The sequence below is a fragment of the Alligator sinensis genome, unplaced genomic scaffold (assembly GCF_000455745.1).
Source record: "Alligator sinensis unplaced genomic scaffold, ASM45574v1 scaffold264_1, whole genome shotgun sequence".
Taxonomy (NCBI): Eukaryota; Metazoa; Chordata; order Crocodylia; family Alligatoridae; genus Alligator; species Alligator sinensis.
In genome coordinates this window covers 4,094,000-4,120,673 of record NW_005841831.1, presented here as the reverse complement: position 1 = coordinate 4,120,673, position 26,674 = coordinate 4,094,000, and the positions used below count along the sequence as shown (strand labels likewise).

General features: G+C 45.4%; 1 protein-coding gene across 1 annotated transcript in view; it reads right to left on the bottom strand.

Moving 5' to 3' along the window:
- The window catches only part of PIK3AP1 (phosphoinositide-3-kinase adaptor protein 1), an 84,211-nt gene that overhangs the window by 7,508 nt on the left and 50,029 nt on the right, over positions 1-26,674 (bottom strand). The window contains exons 8-14 of the mRNA XM_014524619.2: positions 22,053-22,242; positions 17,039-17,134; positions 11,692-11,874; positions 10,773-10,835; positions 6,385-6,590; positions 4,531-4,603; positions 1,664-1,819 (exon numbers count right to left, since the gene is read on the bottom strand). Of these exons, the coding sequence (XP_014380105.1) occupies positions 1,664-1,819; positions 4,531-4,603; positions 6,385-6,590; positions 10,773-10,835; positions 11,692-11,874; positions 17,039-17,134; positions 22,053-22,242 (967 nt within the window). The remainder of the gene's footprint in view (positions 1-1,663; positions 1,820-4,530; positions 4,604-6,384; positions 6,591-10,772; positions 10,836-11,691; positions 11,875-17,038; positions 17,135-22,052; positions 22,243-26,674) is intronic.

Below are 26,674 nucleotides of genomic sequence, written 5' to 3'. Positions count from 1 at the left end.
TGTAGCTCCCTCCCAGTGCCACAGCTGCCCTCCACAGTGCAGTCCTCCCTCCCCCACTCCCCCCGCCAGGATGAGCTTGGTGCAGCCCCGGCCCCAGTCTGCAGCGGCAGCCTGCCCTGCCCTGTGCAGATCCGGGGGCACTTGCCCCCTGTGCCTCCTGGGGTGCATGCAGCAGCAGGAGCCGCACCCCCAGATAAGCTGCTCATGGCTCCATCCTGTGTCCTGCTCCAAGTGACTGCCCCAGGCCCAGCCCCAGCTCCCTAGACCCACTCCCTCTGTCACTGCTGCGTGCATGCCCCTCCCCACCCCTGCTGCAGCTGCGAGAAGCTCATGTGCGGGCTGCCTTGTGGCCCTACCTCTGCCCAGTGTTTGTGGGGGCTGAACCTCATTACCCCCCCCTTCTGCCACCTATGGGTGTCGCAGAGAAGCGGGGGTACCTGGGCACGGGGAAGCAGTGCACGGTGGCAACCCCACCCCTCCACCTACCATGTACCCCTGCTTCTCTGCACTGCCACCGCGTATCCCCTGGGGCCTTCCCAAGTACCCCCAGGGGTACACATACCGCAAGCGAACAACCCCCGTGTTAGAGCAAATCAGCAGCAGAGTGTTATAATTTTAAAAAGCTGTAACAGTTGCTCTCTCCACACCCTCATTTTGACAGACTAATTAAGTATTCATCCTTTCTGCAATCCCCTGTCCTTGGTCTTTGCATTTCACTCAGCTTGGATCCCAAGACCAGGCTCATTCAACTGCACTTTGCTTCCAGGAGGTCCTTCACAGGTCCGTACCTTGCAGTCACATTAAATCAGTAGTTTTCAAACTGTTTTCTGTGGAACGCTGGGCTCTGCGATAGGTCATCAGGGGTTCCATTAAGATACTAGGGGTAATGGTGGAGTGGGACGGGGGTAATGGGGCACCATTGCCTGGCCAGGTCATCTGGCTCTACATCAGTCTTTAGGATAGGGGTGGGGACTTCACAACAGAAGTAATATGGAAAGGTTCCATGACTTTGGGAAGTTTGAAAACCACTGTATTAGAATCACCAATGCTGCATTTAAATTAAAGTGTCTGACTCCAATATCAGTTTACACCTCAGGAAATTGCTGTAACAGTTGCTACACCAAAATTATGCCAGTTTGAAATCCCAAGTTTTATGCCAATCTGACAGCTCCAAGATGGTTATGTTGCCAGTACTCAGGTGCCAGTACTTGGATGACTCTGCAGTAGTAGGGTACCAATCTACAACCTGATAACCCTCTATAATTTTTAAACCAGTTTGAGGTATGGGGAGGTCTCCTCACAATCCTAGCATTACATACAAGTATTGGAGTCAGGGCAAGACAGCATCCCACACCACAAAATGCAGTCTCTCAGATTTTGAGAGGCCATGTGGGTGCTGTGGCTTCTGGTCACAGCTGCTGTTGTAGCAATTTTGAAGGCGTCTTTGACTTTCTAAAACACATCTGAGGCAGCCAGTCTGTGTTTGGTGGGTGGCGTGATATCTATAGCTATTCCGTGTGGGTAGATCACATATGAGTCAGTGTTGCAGTATTAGTCTTGGGGATTTGGGAGGGCAATATTTGCTCTCTCAGCTAAGTCAAGAGCCAAAGAGAGGAAGTGAGCTCAGTCCTGTACCAACAGGTGGACCAGGGGACCTACTTACTTGTCGTGCTTGAGGTGCTCTCTGTTTTCCAGTCCCCTCGCTTTAGCTCCTTTTTTGGTGGGAAAGCACTTTTCCTGGGGGTATATTCATAAATGCCGCATTCTACTTTCCCAGGAGAATTATACAAATGGCGAATAGGCTCAGTGATTTCCAAGTCTAGACAGAGAGATTAAGCATAGTTCAGTCACAGTCAGGGTTTTCTCAAGTGCTGTAGACAACCATACTTCCATACAAAAGGTTAAATGTGAACTCCCTCACATCAGAATTCAGAGTCCACCAAGGAATTTTGTCTTCACAGCTCAGTTTCTACCAACGTTACAATAGGCTAGGGCGGCTGATCAACAGCTCTGCTCTTACTTGCAGGGGGAAGGTGATACTTCCAAGTGACATCATTCACGTCAACATTTAACGCAGGGGTTGGCAGCCTATGGCCTGCAGGCCAAATCCAGCCCACAGAACCGCTGGATCTGGTCTGCAGAGCTAGGGCTTCAGCTGTGGGCACTCTCCCCATGCCACCATGGGGACAAGCAGGGGCAGCAGCCATGTCCTAGCACAGACCCACCTCTGACCTAGGGTGGGTCATTCTGTGTCAGAAGGTTAACTGTCCCTTCCTTAAGGTATCCAAGGAAGTGTTCCCCATGAAAGATCAGATACAACCACCTTTGGGTGACACTAGCAAATAGCATCACTATTCTCCCTGCACAGCAGAAACACACTGGACTGAATAAGCCACTTTGTGCTCTAGCTCTCATCTCCAGGCTGAGTACTGTGGGTCTCTACACAGCACAATGCAGTGTTACACAGAAATACTCAAGTTTGCACAGAACAAGCTGGCTTAGCTGCTGGAAGCAGTCTAGCTGTGGTAGTACTCCACCCAGGCCAATGTCCTCTGCTTCTCAGTTCCACTGCTTGCTGTAACTTAGATCTAACTTGAGTATCTCCACACCACACTGCAGCATGCTTTGTACATGTGTCCTATGGTAACAGCCAAAGTAAGTCAAGATTCTTGTGCTGCGATTCAGACTGTCACTGGCTTGCTACATGGTGCTGGACAAGTCATGGAATTGTTCTCTTCATCCCTTCTGCCTCCCCACAACCTGTAGAACAGTGGTACTGGACCAGTGCTCCATCCAGGACACCCCTTGTAAAGTACAGGGTACATGAGAAGCACTAGGGCAACATTAAGGGTTGGGCAAATTATGAGACAGGCAGAGTGAGTACAACTAATGATTCAGATCTAGGAGTCTCAGGCCAGTAGGACTAAACAGAATGGTCCAGAAGACAATCTCAACATTCCCCTTTCCCCAAGAGACAAAAGCTGTGTTGTCAGAAAGGATCTGCTTGGCCTGGCCTCTCCTCATGATAAGGATGATGACACAAGAGGGGGTTGCCTAACATTGGGACAGACTAAGAGCATGGAAGAGGATGGCCTTGTTTGTACTGTGTAGCCAGAAAGTTTGCAAGAGATTCAGAGCAAATGGAGGCTGCACCTGGAGACACTGTAGTGTTTTTAAGACAGCCCAAAGAGAAGAGCCTGGAATGGATTAACAGATTGGCTGCAATGTGGGGGAGACAGAGTTAAGGGGAAGGAGCCAGTTTTAAATATATTCCAGTTGCCCAGGCCTTCAGTCATGCCCCAGGGACCAGATGTGCACAGAGCAGCTGGAGGGGAAATCATACCATGCTATCTTGTGCAAGTGTGCAGCTGAGGGGACTGAACATTTCAAAGCCACATGTACTTACAGCTGTGTTGGAGCCACTTGCAGACAGTTCAAAAGACCCAAGGAAATTCCATGTCAATCTGCCCCTTTCCAGGATGAGTATTTTAAGCACAACCTAAATGGATCCGATTCCTGAGGGAAGCCTCCTACCCTCACACCTGCCTGAGGCTTCCACAACACAGCTGTGCACCCCAGAGCAGGATGTCAGGGACATCACGAGAGCACAAAGTCCTCCTTATCCCCAAGGAATTATGGGAAAGGGCTTCCTCAGCTGCTCCTGTCAACATTAGACTTCCCTGAAGGAGTCCCACTGGGTTACCAGCTCTGGAACAGAAATCTCCCCTCTGCACCAAAGTCTGTGTGAAAGACTGATAACAGCACAGATCTACCTCTCCCAAACTGCTGCCAGTCTTTATACGAGCCTTAGCTCTCCTATTCCCTGACTCCCCCACACTCCTCTAGCAGCTCCATAAGTTTTACTGTAGCAGCCTCTCAGCACTCTCTGGCAGGGATAAAAAGAAATGGGCAGCAGAATTCAACAGTCATGCAGGGCCCTCAGGGATGCAGCAGATCCTTCTATGCTAGTCTGACTGCTCAGAGCAGTGGACAGACCAGCATGGTACTCCCTGGCTGCAGCAGTAGAGATCTTTGTGAAAAGGTAGGGTTGGCTTAACCCTTAGGCAATTTGCAGTTTCCAGGACTGCTGGCTCAACCAGAGCTTAAAACAACTCTCTCTGGCACTACAGAATGCCAACTGCCCAACCCTTTGATACAGTCCTTGAACTCATAGATCTTCATCGTACTTTATGCTTATGAATATGGATCCTTACCCATGCAACCAGGTATCTTCTCCCTTTGGAGAAAAGGAAACTGAGGCATAGGCAGTTAAGTAGATTCCCCATGTTTTACTTGCTAATACATTATACAGGCATGTATTTTATGTGTATATATTACAGACTACTGTCTGTACACTAAATTGGTGTACAGTGTATACACCAATTTAGTATGCAGTTAATACAATACCAGCAGACAAGTTTCAGCCTACAGTGTCTATTATAATGCGTGCACTAATGGTTAGATACTGTACAAGTTACCCAATTAGTAGCATCATTGACTGGAAGAAAAGTATGACTCAGAATTTGTTACCAGAATTTCTTCCTGCTTTCTGCCTCTCCATTTGCCTCCGGGTGATGCTGTCTCGTAGCCGTTTCAGGTTTTCCTAGAATATCACAAGACATTTTTCTCAGGGATTTGGATAAGTGAACATGTACAATTTTATGACAGCACCAAGAATACATTTGGGCTAAATCTGTTTCCAAGTTACAGTACAAACCACACAATCTGCAAAATCTGGCTCTAGGCCAGGGGTGAGCAACTATTTTGGGTGGCGGGCCACTTAACAAGTTTTAGTGAGCTGTCAAGGGCCACATGGGTTGCCCCTCCCCCTGGTCACCATCTCGGAACCAGAAATCCCACCCCCTAACCCCTGACCTTTGCCACCAGAAGTCCTTCCCCTTTCCCCCCAGAAATACTCCTTTTGGGAGAGGGGTGCTGTCTCAGAACCAGAAAAAAAACAACTCATACCACTAAAAGTCAAACATGTACTATAACATCTAGGCCAACCTGTGTGAATGGGCTTTAATCCAGTCCTCTGAGAAGGTTACACATTGTGTACACTGCATTTCAGGAGCCAAGGTACTTGAAGATACTTACTGCATATATAAGTCATGTTTTGCAGAGCTACCAATGCTTTTCATTAAAAATCTTCAAAAAAAAACATTTAGAGAAGATTTTACTTATCCCTGTATCTCTCGATTTCTGGATTTGTATCCCCCCTATTATTGACACTGGCAAAGGAACAGGATCTGCAGTGCTGCTCACTCCCTATCTGAAATAACCATCCAGCCACATTCATTGGAGAGAGAGGCAATTATGAACACAAGTAATAGAGTGCTGTTTATTCCTCCCAGCTTACAAAGGACACTCCCTCCCTGTTGAAATATGTGGGAACTTGAAGTCCAGAGATATAACTGGACCTGATGTGTCACTGCCACACCACAGCAGTGCATGGTAATCTTTGCATCTTATGGTGATAAAGACGTTACATTATGGAAAGGCATTCTTGGGGACAAAGCCTTACAGGATGAAAACTTACAGAGGTGGGAAAGGAACAGGAGCAACTGGTAGATGAAAAAGCAGAATTTCAGAACAGAGCACTGTCATCTGCCCAGGGGAGAAGGCATACGCGTGGAAAGAAGATTAGTTTTTATGCTAGTATGTAGCAGCATACTGGATTCCAAACAACATCTCAGTTCATCTCTGCTTGGAGGACGCTAGCTGTCACTCACAGGACTTTAGTGAAGCAACACATAAGAGGAATTAACATGATGCACTCTGGATCAAGGGGACCTTTGTGGGAGAGAATGGGGTAGAAGTACAGTCCTGCCTTTCCAAAAAGAGTCTCAAATGGCAATAGCACCCACAGCCTTAGCTCATATGCCATAGTCAAGTTTGACACAGCCTAAACTGACAGTGATGATAACACAACCTAGTGCTGCATTAATTTTGGGAAAGCCAATGAGGCTTGAACACAGAAGCATTACAATATGGCTGCTAGTGTTTCAGCCCCTGCTGCAAACTACTGAGCTGCTCTCAGACACTGACCTCCACACAGGGATTAGGCTAATCAAAGCTTTTTCCTAAAACTAGTTTGCTAGAACATCTTGCCAGTCACAAAGAAGCACCTCTGGACACTGGCTAAAGCCTTCTTTCATTCTGGCTTGCAAAGTGCTGGGAGATGGATCAGGCTACTGACAAGCATGAAGTTTCAGCACAGACAGGATGGGCAGGACCTTACAGGGTGGAGATGAGTCACAAAGTAACAGCCCTCAGTGGCTGTTGGGTCACCTGGAGGAAGGTAGCTAAGTGGCTAAGTTGAGCACTGAAGTCACTGAGTGATCAGGACTGGAAAACAGCTAACAGGTAGAAAAAAGCACGTACCTGCTGGAACCGGAATGATTCTGATCTCTTTTTCTGGTTCAGTTGCCACTCCTTAAAATGGAGCACAGCTTCATCCACGTTGAGTATTCCCGTCTTGACTTGTTCCTGTAAAGTAATTAACTGCCGCTGACCCGGGGTTTTCATCCCAGCAAATGGATCATATATGCTTGACTGAGATGCGTCCCTGACTGGCCTGACGGCTGGTTCTGAAAAGAGAAAGTCAAAATGTCACTGAATTTCTGCAATCAGTTTTTGGCCTGGATACACAACACATGCCTGTGGAATCTGGTTTTACATTAGCATTATCGAGGAGGCAATGCATGACAAGCAGCCCTACACTGGCCTAATTCATTTGATTCCACTGTAAAGTTACTCCTACAAAAATAGCAGTAAAACACAACAGCTTATACCAGTGTTGGTATCATGTGTCTGCAACCATTCTGGGTCAGGCATTTGCTTAATGCAAATAGGCTCTTACAGGTTTCCCCAGCACCTATTAGAAAGGTGCTGTTGTTCCACCTACTGCAGCAGCTAACTTAGGAGAGCTGGTGCAATTTACATCTATAATGTTAATTATACAAGCGGAGACCTCCCAGGTATCCAGGACTTTTGTCACAGGACAGGTAAAAACATGCTTAAATTAGTGCAGAGGTATAGCAGATAATCTGAACAGACAGCTCAGGAAAGTGTGTGGTTCCAGCAACCCAAGTGACCCATTTTAGATGCATTCTATGATATGCAACCAGGGGCGGATGCAGGAAGGTTGCAGGGGTGTCCTTTGATGCTTGCTCCACCCAAATGTTAAAACCAACTGCCTGGGAGGGGCAGTGATATTTCTATTCTGGCAGCACTGAGGGAGTCAAGTGACTTCATTATTTATTGTCATCTCCCTAATTCTGGCTAATCCCTCTCCATGCCACCAGTGTAAATGACTGTGGTCTTGACAGTCCACACTATGGTCTTTCTTCTGCAATTTTTCTATCTCTTAGCTGTTCATGGTAATGCCTCTCTTCTATTTCACAGCCCTGCATCCTGGTTTTAGCTCTAGCTAAAAACTTTAACTCAGGTTTGGTAATATTAACTCAGGTGTAGAAATGACCAACAGTGAAGTACTAGAGGTACTGTCAAGATGCTCAAGAAGGCTAGATTTTGCTTTATGAATCTGAATAAAAGAGCTGCATTTAAACTGGAATGATTAAAGAACTAATTATATAATATCTTTTGACTATGATTAATTTTTGCCTAGCATTTTTTTAAACTTTATATATAATCTAGCAAATTAGTACACATTCCAATATTTGTTTTTGCTTTGATCTTAAACTAAATACTATAGTGCTAGCCCCCTAACATATTAATAAAGCTTCTAGTTTCTTTTTTACTGGACAGAAATGTTCACTGCATTTATGAGTTGATGTGCTACACCATCTACATCCTGTTTTTCAGAATCTTAGCTCTGACCATGTATGCAACTGTTTGTGTTACAATAAAATTGAGGGGTACCAGACAAAACCTGGGGCACTTGTGTGCAAGCACATAGTAATAATAATGAGGGTTCCCGTTCTTAGTAGCTTATTTTAAACAAATGCAAAATGTCACAGGAAAAACAAGTTCTGAGAGAAAACCTGTCTTGCCCAATGTTAGAGCAGAGTGGGTGTCAGGTGCCATTGATATCCAGTGTTCAAGCTACTAAACCAACATTCATCTCAACATACTGAATGTATTGAAGCAATGGTCGAAGGCAACAGTGCTTTAGTGGATAAAGCACTGGACTGGGACTCAGGTCTGGAGTATCTTCCCAGCTCTGCCATAGGCCTGCTAAAGTACTTCTCTTTCTGGCTCTATTTCCCCATTGCTTTTCTTCATGAAGAAGTATTATGAGAACTATGAGTGAAAAACAACGAGATAAGAGCAGCATATTACTGCTAATGACCCCATTCTAAGGTCAGTGAGGCCTGTGGATGGTTCAGAACTTACTGGGTTAAATATATATGTGTAAGACACACAAAAGGTACAAGCAATTTTGTACTTCAAAGTGTGTTCTACTTTAAATATGATCATGTTTAATATGCATCTGCTTTACTGTACATACTCATGTTTTCTGCATCTTTTCTCATCTCTGCTTGTGATCTGAAAAGAAGCAGGGCTGTCTTAGCAGGTAGTCAAAAAAGCCCCCTGGGGTGTTCTGACACCTGTGGCTTTTGTACACCCACCCTGCTGTGTACTGAAAGGGAAAGATTGATTTCAGACATACTCAGCAGGGGAGATCAGATCAGACCCCTAGGCTAATTGGCTAGACTGGGCAGTGATCTTTTAAATTAACTGGTTAAGAGAAGGGCATGGAAGCCCTGATTGGGAAAGCTAGAGTGATATCACACCAGGTACACAGAAAGGGGAGCTGGTTGGAGCTGCAGTTGGGAGGAAGACCCCAGAGAGGATCCCAGGAGCCTACATGAACAAAGAGAGAGAGTCTCAGTGTCTGGGACTCCTCTTCTCTCCTTCTTTCTTTATCCCACTCAAAACCCAGGAAAGAAAAGGGGAAACATCCCATGGGGGTATTAATCCCTGGAGCAAACTTTCAGGATTAGAATCTGGCAGTTTTGGGTCAGGGTTGAAGCCTGGTAGGATTGCCAACTCTGACTGAAGCTATTCTGGGAGATTTTTTTCCCCCAATATGATGCAATGTCATTAATTGAATTTATTTTCTTAAAACATCCTATTAAAATCTCCTGGATTGCTTTCAGTAGTCACTGGGAGATTGATGCCGATTCTAGTAGACCCTCGGCCAATCTGGGAGGGTTGGCAACTAGAGCCTGATCCGTTTGTCATGCTAGCAGCTCCTTTGTCTCAGCCTAGCTGTGTAGCTGAGATCAGTTGTATGTCCAAGCCACAGTGCTGATACGCCTGCAGAGTTCTTTTGAAGCTATTTTGCCCCAGCAGAGCTGTGGAATTGGGACTAGGAATTTTGGGGGTGCAGTATGCTGACTGAAGCCGCAACAACCCCCTCAAAGCCACCGTGTGGAAGTGGAGATCGGTGCCCTACAGCTTCCCAGGGAGCAGTGAGGGGCCCCTTGCATCACAGAAGGACCTACGCTCGTTACCAACTCCCCGAGGTGCAGCAAACCCCAAGGAGCAGCTCATAAGACTCTCCAGTGTAGCCCCCATTCCAACCTGTTGCTGAGTAGCAGGTATAGGGGTGCAGGCCCCCAGAACTAACCTTTTGGGTAAGCCGCCACGTCTCAGACTGCCTGGGCATGGGTGGAGTCTCCCCAAAGGGGGTGCAAACTAGAGACTATACCTTGTAGTTAAGAGTGTTTGAACTGCATTTGGTGTTTCCTTTGTTCTCTTTTAGCCTTGTTTTCTGTAATAATTCTGTCCTTTTGTGTTTACATTACTTGCCAGGAGGAGGTTTGGTTTATGGGGAAGACCCCAGCCAAATTCAGTGGCCCCAATTTTCTGGGTGGGGGCTTGAGCCACAGTAAAAACTTATTGAGTACCCAGAAATTTGAACTTGGCCTTTGTTGCTGCCAAACAGTGCCCACCACAAGGGTTACATAAGTTTTTGGGTACAATGCCCTAACAGCATCCTAGAATGAGCATTATAAACCTAACAGAAAAAACACAGAAGTCTTGCTTTCTATATAAGCTTAAGTCTGACTGATAGAAAGATAAACCAGCTGTATATATAGAATATCCTGTCCCTGACTGTACATCTACTTGTTTTTTCAATACAGGAAGCTATTTTATTTTCTTTTTATACTTTTTATACCAGTAACAGTGACCTACAGCTGACATTTCCTAGCAGCTATAGCAAGTGACTGGCCTAACAGCGCTTTGCAACTAATTTAGCTGATTGTTAGCTACCAAGAAATCAATGGGGTTTGTTTTTAGATACTCCCTTACAAATGCTTTAGATCACATAAAGCTAAAAAAAGCAAAATGAAGAAGAGATGTATAGCCCAGAAAGCAGAAGCATGTCATCATCAGACTCTGGTATGCATCCCGTTACAGATAGTCTTGAAGACTTATAATCAACACATAGGAGCAAGCCTGTCACCCCTATAGTAAATCACCCATCTCCCAAAATCCATGAATCAAAAAGCTTTCCCCACCCCCAGCCACAGAACTAGATTCTTTCCAGATACTCTTTGAAAACAGCTCAAAGACTTAAAGGTAAAGGGTCATCCAAGTGCTGGTGGAATCTAAAATATGTTAGGGGTGTTTCTTATGAATTAAGTTTAAATTAGACACACATTTGTGTCTCAACAATGCATTAGCTGAGAGGTTGCAGGTGGCTATGTCCACTCCAGCAATGGAAGTAAGCCAGTATATAACTTTCACACATGAATCTAAGTCAGTCGTTTTTTTCAAGGTGCAGACACCACACTTACCTTTCTTAACCCTCTCTGAAGAGATATAAAGATTCTCAGGTCTTCGGGCTTTTTGTGCAAAAACTGTAAGACACATATTCTTTAGATACTAGATTGCATATCAGGCAGGAGAGAAAGAATGAGAAATGAAGCCAATTCTGCACTACCTTACAACCCATGCAACCCCACTGACAATTGTGAAAGAAAATGGGACAGGGACAGTATGAGAACTTCCTTCCCTGGAACATCAGTTGATTCAACCCATCCAGCCCTAAGCAAGGTCTGCATATGTTTTTCCACAGGTGTTTTAGTGTCACTCTGCTGTTGGGGGTCATCCTAAGTGACTTTCCTATGCTTTACTATAATATTTCTAGAATGTACTTGAAATATTATGTCCGGGATTTCCAAATCTGCCTTTAAAATACTTGACCTGACAATTCCATTTAATTTAATTGAAATCTACCAGATCATATGAAAAACCACAGCAAATAAGGATGGCTTTTCTATATTTTATCTTGTGGTTCCAGAGGTATTTAATAATTTTGATGAAAGTGAGTGTGATTTAGAGTAGCAGCTTGGAGTCAGGACTCCCAAGTTGTCTCCACAGCTCTTTCCATTCTGTATCACACTGCCACAGTTTCTATGTCTCAGTTTGCCCACTGGCCTAATAGCTGCCTTGCAACTCTGGGATATACCTAGTGTAGGCAAAAGAGTGAAACTCAGATCAAGAACTGGATCTCAAAATGGGGTGTTACCTCTTGCAAGTTGAACCAGGACCCCAGAACTGAACAATCCAAACTCTGGGGATTTGGGAAACCAGATGTGGATTCTGATCAGCATTTGGCATCTGGAGTACATCTCTATTCCCCATCTACCATACATGCGCCATGAAGCTGTATTCTGTAGCTTTGACTACAAGTTGTTCTGATACAGGACTCACCTTTGGAAATGTACAGCTCTTTGTCTGGTGGTGGGGAGCTGGCATCCGGCCTTGGAACAGGAACTGGAGGCCTGTTAGCCACCTCTGAAGGAAAGTCATCCTGTGCTATAGTGTAGTAAAGATCTTCCCCACTGCACTGCAGGTAAGAATTTTCTTCTGAATCTGGCATATCTACGCTACTGCCTGAAAGGCAACAAGAGTCAGTGCTAGGGGTTCAGGGATAAAGATTTTTTTGGCCAATCCCGATGACCAGTTATTAACTAGCCATATCAGCCAATACCGATCCAATTGCCAACATGCAGCCCGGCAGCTTGGAGAGCAACATCCAGCCAGTAAGTCTGTGGGGGGAAAAGGGCGTGGGGGAGGGAAGGGGCATGAGAGGGGCAGATCAAGGCCCCCACAGTAAGGGAGGGAGTGGGGCTGGGGTAGAGGCAGAAGGAGGTATTGCCCAGCCAGGGCTGGGCAGGCTGTGGGGCAGAGCCACGGATGGCTCGTCCAGGGATAGAGTGGCCATCATAAAGGGACATTCCAGTTTTCTACTACTCTGTCCTCTGTCCTCTATTGACACGAAACCCAATGCCTTTATGTCCTCTACTTTTTTCTTGAAGAGAAAAATAAAGGACATAAAGGTGTCCAGTATCATATCAACAGAGGACAACTGGACTGTCCTCTATGATGGCCACCCTATTCGGGAGTGTGGGGAGGGGCAGCTCCCGGCCACTGTGTGCACCCCCAGGGGAGGCATAGGGACATGTGCCCCCCAGATTTGTGTTCAGGGCAAGGGTGGGCTGTGCTCAGGGCAGGTGAGGCAAGGCACTGGCAGCATTTGGAGAGGGGGCTATGGAAGGGGGCAGCAGCACACCAAAATTTGCCATAGCTCCCCTGTAGTCCCCCCTCTCAGTGCCGCTGCTACCTGCCATGCCCCCATCCACCCCGTTTTGCAAGTGAAGGCTACAATTTACCCCAAAAGGCCCCCAAGAACCTACATACTAGCTCCTTGCGCATGACAGCTACGATGAGCCTGATAAGGAACTTAAAGTATGCCACATGAAAAGAGCAGAAGAGACAAAGGGAACACTGAAAATGGAACCTGTTCCTGTCTTCCCAGCAGGAAGCTGGGAAGCTTCTAGCTTCTTAGATCTCATGCAATCAGTCCCGTCTGGCCATAGGCAGGCGGTTAACAAACTGGAATGCTGATATCTTGGCGAAGCTGAACCAACTCCCCTTGGAACTTAATATAAAAGGCCATGCTTTTATATGAATTTGGCCCCTATTACCATAGCCACAGAGTGTTTTGCAGTCCCTAGTGCCTCCATCCTCACAATTCTCCTGTGACTGAGGCAGGCTAGCTAAGTGATTTGCCCAAGGCTACTCAGAGTTTACTGAATGACAGGGAACTGAATCAGTCCTAAGCCCATGCTTTAAACACTGAAGCATTCCTCCCTTCAGTGATGCATGTGAATCTGTAAGGCTGGCAAGGACAGTGGGATCCACAGAGCAGCAGCATAACTAGGAGTGGGCGAGAGGGGCACCCTCCCCAGAAGCCAAATTAGGAGGACACTGGAATTGTTCCCAACCCCTACAGAGTCCGTGTCCTGGCAGCACTACCATGCTGGGAACTCTGAAATAATTCCTGGCTGCTGTTGCTTTAAGAGCAACAGCTGGGCCAGGCAGAACATGTAGGACAGCTACAGTTGAGCCGGGACTGTTTAGCAGTTCCTGCCCCCTCACCCCCTGCCCTCAAACCACATTCCTCCCCCTCCTCAGAATCCATGGGCCTCCCCTGCCCCCTGCTCACCTCCCCAGAACTGTGTCCCCCCTGCGTCCCCACCTGCAGGGTTTGCCCCAGATGCCCACTCAGCTTGTTATGCCACCAGCACAGAGTGACAGCACTAGCAGGGGCCACACAGGGTAGGAAATTAAAAGCCACAGTTTCAGTCCCATTCTTGCGCCAGATGGATCCCTCACAGGGAACTGAAACAGGATCTTGCAGGAATCTGAAGAGTCAGAGAAGTGTTGGATGGGGACTCTTATCATGTCTGAGGGTAAGTGGGGAGCTGGGGACTGAGTGTAGTCTGAAAATGCAAAAGCAGCAGCTTTGGAAAAGAGATCAGATCAGGCTTGGGAGCCAGCAGGGCAGTACAGCTGGATATCAGATGCTGGTTGGGTGTCTAAGACCAGTGCCGATTATGTCTCCCAACTGGATTTTTTTCTCCTCCATCACATTAGTATGAAATCCAAGGGCACTTTTACACGTGACGGGAGTTTAATACCCAAGGTTTTATTCTACACCCCCTAAATTGAAATAGTGGGGCATAGAATAAAACCCTGAGGATTAAACTGTTTCAATTTTTCTGTCACATTACGATGAGGGGCCTGAGCCTTTTCTTTTTTTTTTTTGGTCAGATCCTGCCCACTGCCAGGGGGTGAGCTGACAGCAGGCTGAGCGGCCCCTGAGCTGGAGGGGACCCCGGTTCCTCCCTCCATGGTAGTGGCACCCCCCAGGGCCATCCAGGTGGGTTGCTAACAGGCCGGGTGCTGCCCCAGCTGGGGGCCAGGGAAGAGTTGGATCAGACCGGGTGCTGCCTCTGAGCTGGGGCAGCACCCAGCCTACTAGCAGCCTACTTGGGTGGCCCTGGGAAATACTGCCACCGCAGAAGGAAGGACCAGGGACCCCACAGCTCAGGGGTCACTCGGTCCACTGGCAATTCCACCCCCCTCCCCCCCCCCCCCAAAAGGGGGCAGGCCCCAAAAAAAAAAAAAAAAAAAAAAAAAAGGATCAGGCCTCTTACTGCTTCTGCTTTTAACAGGCACCTGCTGAAGGGAGAAGCAGCAAGGGGCTCAATCCTTTTTTCCAACAGACCTGCCTGAGTCTTGCTGCTGGGGGCCGAGCTACCAGCAGGCCAAGTGGCCCCTGGCCCCTAAGCTGGGGGGACTCCGGTCCTTCCCTCCACAATGGTGGTGCCCCATGGGGCTGCCTGGGTGGGCTGCTAGTGGGCCAGGTATTGCCCCAGCTTGGAGGCAGCACCCGGCTTGATCCAGCTCTTCCCCAACCCTGACCTGGGGCAGCACCTGGTCTGCTAGCAACCTGCCCAGGTGGCCCCAGGGGGCATTGCCACTGTGGAGGGAAGGACTGGGGGCCCCTGCAGCTCCAGGGCCACTTGGCCCTCTATCAGCTTGCCCCCCAGCCATGGGAGAGGGAAGCAGGCTCCATCAGGAAAAAAAAGGATCGGGCCCATCACTACTTCTGCCTCCAGCAGGCACCTGCTGAAGGCAGAAGTGTTGAGGGGCCTGATCCTTTTTTTTCTGTGGAGCCTGCCCGCCTCTCCTGCAACTAAGGGGTGAGCTGACAGCTGCATCGTTGCAATTTGCAACACTGCAAACTAAACTATATCTGGATGTAGTTTAGTTTGCAACAATGTAAAATCATTTAAAACCCCGCAAAGTCTTGCACGTGTACACCATGACACCATTAAGCCACACAGTGACATTTTCATCACATGTACATGTTAATAGCATCATGTGTACAAGCGCCCCAAGTGCCACATTAAGTTCCTGGCCAAGACATCTTTGTTTAATTTTCTTGGCTTCACTTAATAGCCAATTCTTCTATTAGACCCATGTTCCACCCTGCAGGCTCACAGCAGCACAGGCAGGTGGCAGCAGGCAACAGGATTTCCCAGAACAATACCCAGGGCGGGCACATGCTTCAGAGCAGTGGTTCCCAACTCTTTTAGACTTGAGACACCTTTAGAAATCACCAGCTCTTAGTTTTCTTTCACTTTTTGACTACAGAAAAATACTAGAGCAATTCTTCTGTTGAAAAGAAATCAGAAAGACACTGGCTCACAACATTTTTAATATTATGAATTCCTATTTTAAATCTCTGGGTTTTATCTTGTGGGTCACGTTTGCACACCCAACACTGCTAGCATGGTACAGCATCCTTAGAAGGATCTCAAGGCACCCCAGGGTGCCACAACACCCTAGTTGAGAATCACTGCTTCAGAGTCTGGTGAGCACAGCTTTGTTGACAAAAGCTTCCAACACAGTTTTGTGTTTAATGTATAACAGGTTCAACAAGGAAAATAAGCTACAAGTGACAAAGGAAAAAGCATTTTGCCAGTATGAAATGGGTCCACTGCTGCCACAGCGAAAGTTTTATTTGCACAGATCTGGTCTCAAATACCAGGTATTGTTCAGGGAACAAATTTGGCAAATACAATGGCTTCACAATTCTTTCCACTACTTGCAATGTAACCAGGGTCATGTTGTCTAGAAAATGTTCCCTTGCCCATCACAACTGGAGGCCAATGGTATAGAATGGTCACAACACATAGTAGCTGACATCAAATTCAGTTAACAGATGCGGACCACAAATGAATGTACCTGTACAGATTAAGATGGTTCCAAATCTCACGTAGTTTTATTCCTCCTCTTTCAGTGGAGGATGTTTTCTTACAAAAGCACCCCTGGAGTCCCATTTTGCAGAGAGATGCTGTGGCTCTCCATACAAAAAGTCCAAGACAACCTCCCCTTTACAAAGATGAATCTGACACTCCACTAATTTAATCAACAATCCACTTCGAGTCAGAAAGTCATGTTTTACACAAGGGAAGATACTGGACATCCAGAACTCAGCACAAGTGGATAAGCTGTTTTAGAGGCTGAATGGCCAACTTGCCATTTTAACACAAATATCACCTTATTTAGTGTTAGTTAAGAATCCTGAAGTTGGGCAATTGAGAACCTCTGTTCTGAAATGCAATAAAGGGAAATTTCTAGCCCTCATGGTTATGACAAAAAAGCTTGAAAGTGACTGCAGCATACTGCAAAGTCACTGACCCCAACAAGCTACCCTCCCCACCATATCTTAAATAGGTCTTCCTCCCTGAACACTTTGGGTTGGTACAACAAATGAGGGTTTAAAGGACAGCTTTCATTTCTGAAAAATCAGCATTTGGCTCCTCTTCTCTCTGGTGTTAGGTTGGCCTTGCCCAGGAGAGGGGCCTTTGACCAATCTAGGAAGTTAGATAGTGAATTAGAGAGACAAAGGCCATGTCTCTTCAATCTTCACTGGTATAACTATTCAATAATACAACACTGCCAGCAGAAACTCCCAGTTCTCAATGCACTGTACTGTGTCCCAAGCAGGTCTGATACCTTGAGCATTTTACCAGACATTGTTACCATTTTAAGTTGTACCAGTCTGCTTCTAGCTTTCCACATCAGGAAGATATTTCAAGTTGCTTGCATCTGAATGGTTTAATACTAAAGAAAAGGCTCCTCCTCATTCAGAGCAACCCCCACCACCCCTCACATGCACTTGCAAGCCTACAGTTCTCACCTTCTAAAAATTTGCGCAGCATAGAGTCTTTGGTTCTCATAGAAATCTCATCTCTAGTGATCGGGGTGTCTGATTTTGATTGGAGCATCTCAACATCTGGAAGCACAATTGTGAACAGCAATTGAATGACTGTCTTCAAACAGTGTTTTCCATGTAGACACCCAATACAATCAGATGACATTTCTAAAATACTGTCCCTGAGACCACCCACCAGCTACTTGACTTCATGGTAAGAAACAAAAAGAAAGATGGACAATTTACAACCCTACCATTGTTTGTGTGCTAAATCCCATTGAGACCAATGAGAATTATATACCTACACCAAAATAAAAAGGAATATACTTCATTGTAGCCAGCTTAATACAAGTGCTTTTGTTATGACAAGTCTAATTTTTGAAGAAGCTTCTGTTCTGACGGTTTGGATTTCATGTAACCAAAAATGATACGCCATTGTGGAAGATTTCATTCTTCCAGTCTCCAGATGCTTCCAATGCACAGCTCAGGAAGACATAACAGCACACATGATTAACATCATTTAGTGAGGGCACCAAATGCATGTTGAGAATTTCTGGTAGTTACTGTCTATAAGAGTCTGTCTACAAGAGTCAATGAAGTGACTGCAACTCACACAGACACACCTGAGCTGATACAGATTAATCACCTGAATGTTTACTCAATTTCTCAAGCATGTTTTGAAGCCCTCAATGAGCTTTGTGCTGTTGTGGCTAGACTGCTAGCTCTCAGCCAGTTTAAAACCCACATAGCCCAAGACTGAGTATCCTGAACTATCAGCTGTAGAGTGCCTATTTGTATAGTGAGTTTTCATTTTGCATCCAAATAATTAATAATGTTAATAAAATGGTATTTGCAACCTATATGAATGAGCCATGGACAACTACAGTCTAACTAACCTGCTGGTTTTTGGATTCAGAAGTGGATGGAATAGGGGAGTGGAGGGAATACAAAGTTCATTTTATTTTCTGAATAGAAAAAGATAGATAGCACCATGTTCCTCTTTGTCCATGTTCTGTAGAACTAATACACCATTACAGGAACAGGAAGCCATGAAGTCAAAGCTTTAGATCACGTAGCTGCTACTTTTCTGAGCAAAACCAATCTAAATAGCCAAAAAACTATTCATCTACTTCAAGCAAAGAAAAATCATGTATCAAGTGGTCATTGTTTTATATCATTATTAGTAATTATAGCCAGTGTAAACATCAGGTATGCTTTAAGGGACATTAATGAATTGTTAACCAACCCTATTTAGTTTTAAAACATGACTAATGGCATGACTATGGCATGTTTTTGTATGGGGTCCATTTTTTTCTTTTTCCAATCCAAAGCCACATTAAATTTTGCTATGAAAGAACAAAATCAAAAGCAGGCAAACCCAAGCATCATATCTCGCTGAGAATTATGCTGGAAACTTGCATGAAAGCAGACAGTCAAATATAAGTGTAATAAAGTCTGCCAACCCCAGACAGGCAAAGCTGAATGAAGATGGTAAGACATATTTGCACCTAATAGACTAACTACATTTATTCATAGAAAATGAAAGTCTACCCTGCCTTCTGCCTGACTTCAGACTAATACAGCTAACTAACTCTCTATGCTCAAAAAATAGAAGACCAATAACCTTGTAAGGGGGTGGGAAAGCATCTTGGAGCATTGTTCCCCATGCCCATCTTCACCAGAGGATGGCACATGAGTGAGCATAAAACCAACATTAGATGAATGATATAATCTAGTGAAATAGGTATAGAGGGTTCTGACATTAATGAATAACATACAGTGAGTAAATGGAAAAAAAATGCCTAATGGAAGAAGAACCTTGGGAGAGACAACTGCCACATCCTTGTACCCCAGATATCTTTGTTTTGCATGATGATCAAGCATGAAATCAAGCAGATACCTTGAATGTTGCTAATTACAAAAACTATTCCTCTTGTTGCATGACTTGAGAATATGACTTGGAGCCAGAGATCTGGGGGAGAAGGATCACACAGAATCTGAACCTTATAGCCAGGTGGCACAACCAACAGCTTTGCAGGGGGTCTTGGTGTGCCTGAGGCTATCATAGGAATTTGGATGAAGGGCCTTGGCCTGTTAAACCAGGGGGAGAGGTGAATTGATGCTGGGACCTCAGGTCTTACAGTGCACAAGGCTGGACGAGTCTGAAAAATTAGCTTTCAGTTTCCCCATCCTCATGCTCCAGAAACTAGTGACTTTAGAAATCTTAACAGCTGCTCATTAAGGTATCAGAGAACTAAACCTGCTAGAAATGAGTCACTACTCACTGGCTTTTAAAGACAGCAACAATAAACAAGCACTTGTTTCAGTTTGTGTCTGTACCTACCTTTTATGAAACCCCCTTTTCCACTAATAAATAGGAGACACTTTCTGTCAGGTTTTACCAAGTGTGTACAAAGCCAATTGTATTCATAGGTCAATTCTTCATTCTTTAAGACACAGGCTTCATTGTTCTGGCATGATCACAGAATTTTAGAGCAGCTACATTTTGTGCACAATTCTCTCAGTTCACTTGAGGGAAACAAGGAGGCTGCAGTTTCTTGCAGTACCTCAAAACCAATAAATAGTATAGAAATTTTTGCCTCAGAAAAGCTGGAGTACAATGGGAAGCTGCTAATTACACAGCTCGTACCATGAGACATAGCAAAAGGAAGAGTGTACAGGACTCGTGCTTAATGAGAATTTGGGGGATCCTTAACATTTCTCTGAACTCCATAGCACACAAGTTTAATAGGTTCTCTTCCAAGAGTGTCTCTACAATTGCAGGTTTTATAGATTAAAGATTTAAATCTCTAAAATTAAAAGCTTGGGTTTCCTCAGCTCCTGTAGCTGGACTTTGAAGTTATGTTCCTTTTACCATCGCTTTGTATAGAAAAAAACCCAAAACAAACAAAAGCACAGCTCTGTGGAAAAAGGAGGAACCACTTTGTCCCTAACTGGTCTATGGTTACACCAAATTCTATGGACAGACCCTCCATATTAAAAACAGCTCTACAGTGCTGTAGCAAGGGGATGGTTGGCGGGGGGGCGAGCGGGCAACCATCCCAGGTGCTGAAGCGAAAGGGTGCCAACACATGCTGCCCAGCCGGAGCAGGGCATGGGACGAAGCCATGAGCACTTCATTTGGGGAAGACGTGGGGATGGAGGGAGGGTGGCTCCCACTGCTGTGTGCACTCCCAGGCAAGCATGGGGGGACGTGTGCCGCCCCAGATCAGTGTATGGGGAGAGGGCGGGCTGCCGCTGCGGGTTTTTTCTCAGGTGCCAAACCTTCTTGCCATGGCACTGCAGCTCTATTTTGTGAAGTCTTAAAAATGGCACCTCACCACTCCACTAGGCTCCTTGTGCAAAATCAGAGTCAGATGCTCATTTTAGTGGCTGAATGGTTTGGGATTTTTAATTTTTTTAGCTCTTGTTAACCCTGCAAGCCAACCAGAGAGTAAAAACTGGATGTAGTTCTTTCATGCATCAAAAACAATAACTTCTCATCTTACAAGATTCTGCAAACTCATTGAAGTTATCAGGCTTGACTAAGAAGGCGTTCCTTAGTAATAAGATTCAAGGTATGCTGCTTGACTCAGTCTATTTTCTTGTCAAGCCCCCAAAAATGGGGAACCCTGTGTTGCCACTGAAAGTCACTTTTCAGAATGAAGCTACATTTTACAGTTTAATTCTAAAGACTTGTAAATAGTAATTTACAAGGAACTCAGTTTGGTCTGTTCCAGTGGTGCTCAACCTTTTGGCCCCACAGGCCAAATTAGTGGCATGGGGCTGGTACATAGGCCAGACTGGACCCTGGGGCCCAGCACTGCCCCCTCCTGCCAGTATTGGGCTCTGGGGCCCAGCACTGCTTCTCCCTGGCCCTGCACACTTGGATCAGGCATCAGATCCAGTGCGCCAGGCTTGGGGCTCCCCATGGATCTGGAGATTTGGCAACAGGGGAGTGATGCCACTGTTCTCCCAGTGCCAAATTTTTGGATCTGTGGGGAGCCCCATGGGCCAAATGACACAGCGCCACAGGTTGGAAGCTGAGCACCCCTGGTCTATTCAGTTTGTTTTTGGCAGGCCTTCAGCAGGTGTGGTTAAGTTTTAGGTCAATGTCTGGGGAGGGTCTTCTATTACATATTATTTTATTTTAATATTTTGTGCTGTCATTATCTGCTTTTTATTGTATCTATTGTTTCTATTTTCCATGTCTATTTATTTGTTCTGTATTTATTTTATCTATTTTATTGTAAGTCACCCTGCAGTAGTGTGGGGATGGGGTTAGGGGGAGCCTGGGACTGTAGCCCCAGGTTCTGCCTTTCGTTGGGGGAGTGAGGCACTGCTACCACCAGTGGCACAGTAGTTGGCACTGTGCCACCACTGCTCAGCACATGGTAATTCCCTGTTGTAACTCTGCTCCCCTGAGCCTCTTTTGGGAAGCACAGCATATAAAGCTAATAAATAAATTAAACACAACAAAAGGATAAGTCAATTTTGTTTGGGCTTTTGTGGAGTTTAAACATTTCAAATACAGAGGAAAGAGAAGCTTAGCTTGGTGATCTTAAGCACCAATGTTTTTTTGCCTGGACCACATTCAGACTTTATGAAGAGATCCACTGACTCCCAAAAGGAGAATCCAAAACATCCAAAAACAAGTTCTGTGCAGAAAACTTTCACAATAGTCTGCATTATCCACAGTCCTCCTCCCACCAACACACTTAATTACTAGGCACAGCAGGAGCTTTGTTCTTGAAGAGTTTGACTGGCCCTGCTGCTTATTCTCACCTGAACTCAGAATAATCTTGGTTTTCCAGAAACAAAACCATCTCCACAGCAACTAAATAAGACTTTATAAAGAGGGGCTTACAAACTCAGGTGAAGAACAGATGGTACCTTTTAACATTTTGGGGTGCCTGTACACAAACCAGGAGGCACCTCCAACACACTGTAATTACAGCACGTCAGAGCAGACTCGATTAATAATAAAGATTATACGTACAAAGATCTTCTGTGGCACCAGACACTAAGTTAGCCATGGATTCATACAGCTCATCATCACAGCCAGGATTTAGGGAACATTTCATCAACAGGTCAGTGGAGAGATGGGCCATGGACTCATAAACAGACTCATCTGCTTCAACTTGCATCAGTTCCTCCTTAATGTGACTCTTCAGCATATCTGCTGTTTCCTGGAGGAAGGAGCACAAGAAAAATGCATAAACTTACTTCAAGCAGAGGTTTTAGGAAACAAAGCTGTGCTTCCATGGTGAGCTGGGGCCCTGTTATCCTGTTCTGATCTTTTTTTACATGTGTTCAAGTACAAGATACTTAACATCACAGAGTCCACCCAGTGACCAGAGTTATCAGACTGATCTAAAACCATTGACCCAAGGGTGGTTCTTAACAAAATACCACGCAACCCCAAGTCAGGGGTGAATCAAAGAGGCTACATAGATCATGACAGAGCCACTGGATGGTAAAATAAATTGAGATTCAGTCCAGTTCCTAGTACTGGGGGCCCCGCACCTTCTAGCAGTCTTGGGAAACTACCGGAGGTTTGAATGGGGGAAACTGCCTAAGGTTTGAATGGGTTCATGGAGACTCAACAGCTCTACCAATGGACCACAATCTTTCTTTGTGAGAGAATATGCCCTGCACTTGCCCACGCTGTGAATGAGCAGAAGTTTAAAATTTCCAGGGATATCAGTCTGCTGTATGCACTAGCTGAACTGTGCTTTGAGCCTACAAAACCTGCAGCAGCAGGTTTTCTCACTGCAGAAACTGGTGCTGCCCTCTGGAGGGTCTCTGTCCCATTCCTTGTGGAGAGAAACTTCCAAATATTAACCCACACCTAAGGGAGGAGGCAACATGGAAACAAAAATCCATAGTTCGCCCACATCCTGAATACTGTGTACCATGTGGGTCACCCCATATCAAAAAGGATATAGAGAAGCTAGAAAAGGTAGCAAAGAAGGTCAACAAAGATGATCAAGGCTCTGGAACAGTTTCCATACCAGGAAAGAATTTACAGTTTCCATACTGGAAAGGTTGGGATTGGAAAAGAGATGGCTAAATGGTGTATATGAGAGAGGTCTATGAAAGTATGAGTGGTCTGGAAAAAGTGAATGGAGAACTATTATTTTCCATGTTACATAACTCAAGAAGTAGGGGGCACTTGATATAGTAAATCAAGTAGCAGGGTTAAAATAAACAAAGGGAAGCCCTTTTATTTTCTTTTTTCTTTTTTCCCCTTTTCTTAATGCAACATCACTTAATTAAAATTCAGAATGTGTTGCCACAGAAAGTTGTAGAAGCCTATAATATAATTGGTTTCAAAAAGCAATTGGACAAATTTATAGAGGATCAGTCCATCTAGAGCAATGACTCTCAACGAGGGTGCTGTGGTGCCCTGGGGTGCCACACGATCCTTTGAAGAGTGCCACAAGGTGTGAAGAGATAAGTGAGGCATGAAGAGAAAAGCAGGTAAGTCCAGGTCGAGCCTTATCCCTGCCTGGCCAATCCCCACTCTTGCTGCCTTGCCCCTCTGCAGGGAAGTAAGCACTGTAATATATAAATTAGTTTTTGACATTTGGTGCCACTCAAATCACAAAGTGGGAGGGGGTGGGGCGGGACCTTGAATCTAATGAGGGAGGCTTCGAGTCCAAAAAGGTGGAGAAGCACTGATCTAGAGCTATTAAATGCAAGTGAGGGATGTAACCTCAAATTCAGAACATCCCTAATCCTTTGGCTTCTGGTAACTGGGAGGGACAGATCATTCTACACATGCCCTGTTTTTCAGGTTCTTCCTCTAAAGCACCTGCTACCTATCCTACTAGAGATAAAATATTGGGCAAGATGGACCTTTGATCTGACCTAGTATGGCTGTTCTTATGGAGAAGCACAGTAGGAGTATGTAGTGGAAGGATTTCAGACTTGCCTATTTAGCACTCGTCTGTATTAGCGACTGGGTAATACAGTGCATTTTTCTCTGGAGGTTACTACAAATATAGCATACACAGAATGTACAAGCCATTTTGCACTGCAGGTGTTCTAGTTTCATGTTGTGGGATATCATGTTTAGACTGCAAAGTGTATTGCTATATATATATATATATATATATATTTTCACATTCACTATACTTGCTGTGTATCTGGCCTCCTCTCCTCTGGCTTGGAGAAATGTGCTGTCTGCATGTAGGCAGAAAAGCCCCTTACAATGATACAAGTGGCTTTTGTTTTGGCACACCCCCTGCTGTGTGCTCATACCAGAAAGTCACCTAAGCAGGCAAAATCAGACCCCTAGCCTCATTGGCTAGATTTGAAGAGTGTTTGAAATTAATTGGCTAAAAAAAAAAAAAGCTGGAAGCATGGCAAACCCTGATTGGAAAATATGGGATTATGTCATGCCAAGGTATATAGGAGTCTTCCAGCTGCAGAGCTAGCTAGCAAGAGCTGCTACAGAGACGGCTGCATAACTGGGGAACTAAGCTGCAGAAAACTGTTTTCCATGTGAGGAGGTCTCCCCCCTCTTCATTGGAAAAGCAGGTTTGAGCTATGTGTAGGGGAAATCCAAGGTAAAGGGAGAGAACATCTGTCTTAGAGTCTGGGAATCAGCTTCTCTCCTCTTTTACCCCCTTTTTTCCCTGGGTTTTAAGTGGGATAATACCATGGGGATATTAATCCCTGGAGCAAACTGACCAGGGTTGGAGCCTGGCAGTTTTGCTGGTTGGGCTTGAGGCCTGACATGTTTCGGGCCAGGTCTGAGTCCTGGTACATTTTGTTGCTGTTGCAGTTTATGTCACAGTTAAGCAGTGTGTCTGGAACCAGTTGTATGTCCAGGCCACAGTGCAGGAGGCCTGCCTCTTTTGTTGTTCAGTCCAGGCCCAGTGCAGATAGAGCTGGCTCCTCCTTTGACTTCTTTTGCAGTTTCCTGCTCCAGATGGAGCTGTGGGATTGGGACTAGGAATTCTGGGGATGCGGCATGCTGACTGGAGCCCCAGTCAACCCCTCGCAGCCACTACATGGAAGCGGAGATGAGCACCCGACAGCCTTCCCAGGGAGCAATGAGGGGCCCCTTACACCTATACACATGAGCTCTGCTCCGACGCGTGCTAATCAGCACACGTCGGAGCTGACTTGATTAATCGAGTCTGCTGGAATGTGCTAATTAGCACACCCTAGCAGCGTCTGCATCACATGTATGCAGCCACATTTCAAAATAGTGGTGGGGCGCTTTAACAAAAGCTTGTCGAACGAGCTTTAGTTAAAGCTCCCCCGCCACCATTTTGAAACATAGGACTCTAAATACATATGACACTTCATGTGCTTTAATTAGAGTGGCTCTCAGACCCACTCTAATTAAAGCGCCTCCCCTCCACCCTGGAGTATGTGTATAGATGCTCATACTTTGTAGTTAAGAGTGCTTGAGTTGCATTTGGTGTTTCCTTTGTTTTCTTTGCTCATTGTTTTCCATAATAAATCTGTTCTTTGTGCTTACACTGCTTGCAAGAAGGAGGTTTCCTTTATGCAGAAGACCCCAGCCGAATTCAGTGATCCTGGATTTCTGAGTGGGAGCTCGAGCCACAATGAAAACTCTTTGGGTATGCTGAAATTTTAACCTTGCCCTTGTTGCTGCCGACTGGTGCCCAGCAGAAGGGTTACATAAACTTGGGAGAGGAATAGTTTCTCTGAACAGTCACTACCTGCCCTACTAATATCTCTTACTTAGACATGTCAAAACACAAGCAAAGTCCCTTCTAAAGTGACAAAAGCTGATCTCAGTTAATTTAGCTAGAGGTTAACCAAAGAAACCATTTGCCATACACTGAGGACTCACAAAAAAAGGCAGTTTTGCTTCACAATGGATTTGGTTTCATTTTCCTGTCAGCCACAGCAGAACATGAACCTTCCAAGTACTGGAAGCCTAAGACCACCTGCTCTGTAAGACCAACAGGAAACCTCACAGGATACAGTGGCTCAAAATACAGGCCTTCACTCCTCAGCACCATGGAGTTTCTCCTCAGACCACTGTCTAACTAGAGCAACAGTGACTTTCACAAATCCCATGTTGTAAGATCTGGTAGAAAATGCTTTAGCTGTCACCCTCCTATGGCTGTGTCCACACTGCCTTTTGTTAGTGTTATTACTTCTTCTCTCACCTGCAGCTTCACAAGCAGAGACAATTAGCAGCTCCATTAAGTCAGTCCGGATGACACAGGGGTCATACTAGCCCTTTTGCCAAGACTCCATGATAGCAGTGGGGAAAAACCTAATAAAGACCAGACCACAGTATTGTGATGCTAATTTTTTATTCAGAAGGAAATGCCTGAAAGCTGCTGGATTTTGAATTCTCACACTTCCTCTAGAAGTAAAAGTTTTCACTAAACGGAGACAGTTCCCAACCTGCTCATTTTAGGATGAGGTCATACGAAGTGGCAAGCAACTACTAATTTGTACACTGTAGGATCCATTTTTTGTCATTTGCCCTTGAGCAGAAAGCCAGCACTTGGCTAGGTTCCACCTAGTTCTACAAAAGGGAGCTTGGTACCTCCTCTAATGCACTGATTACACTTTTGTGACAACTGGGATGCTGCTTCCAAGAGAAAAGGTGAGCTGTAATTC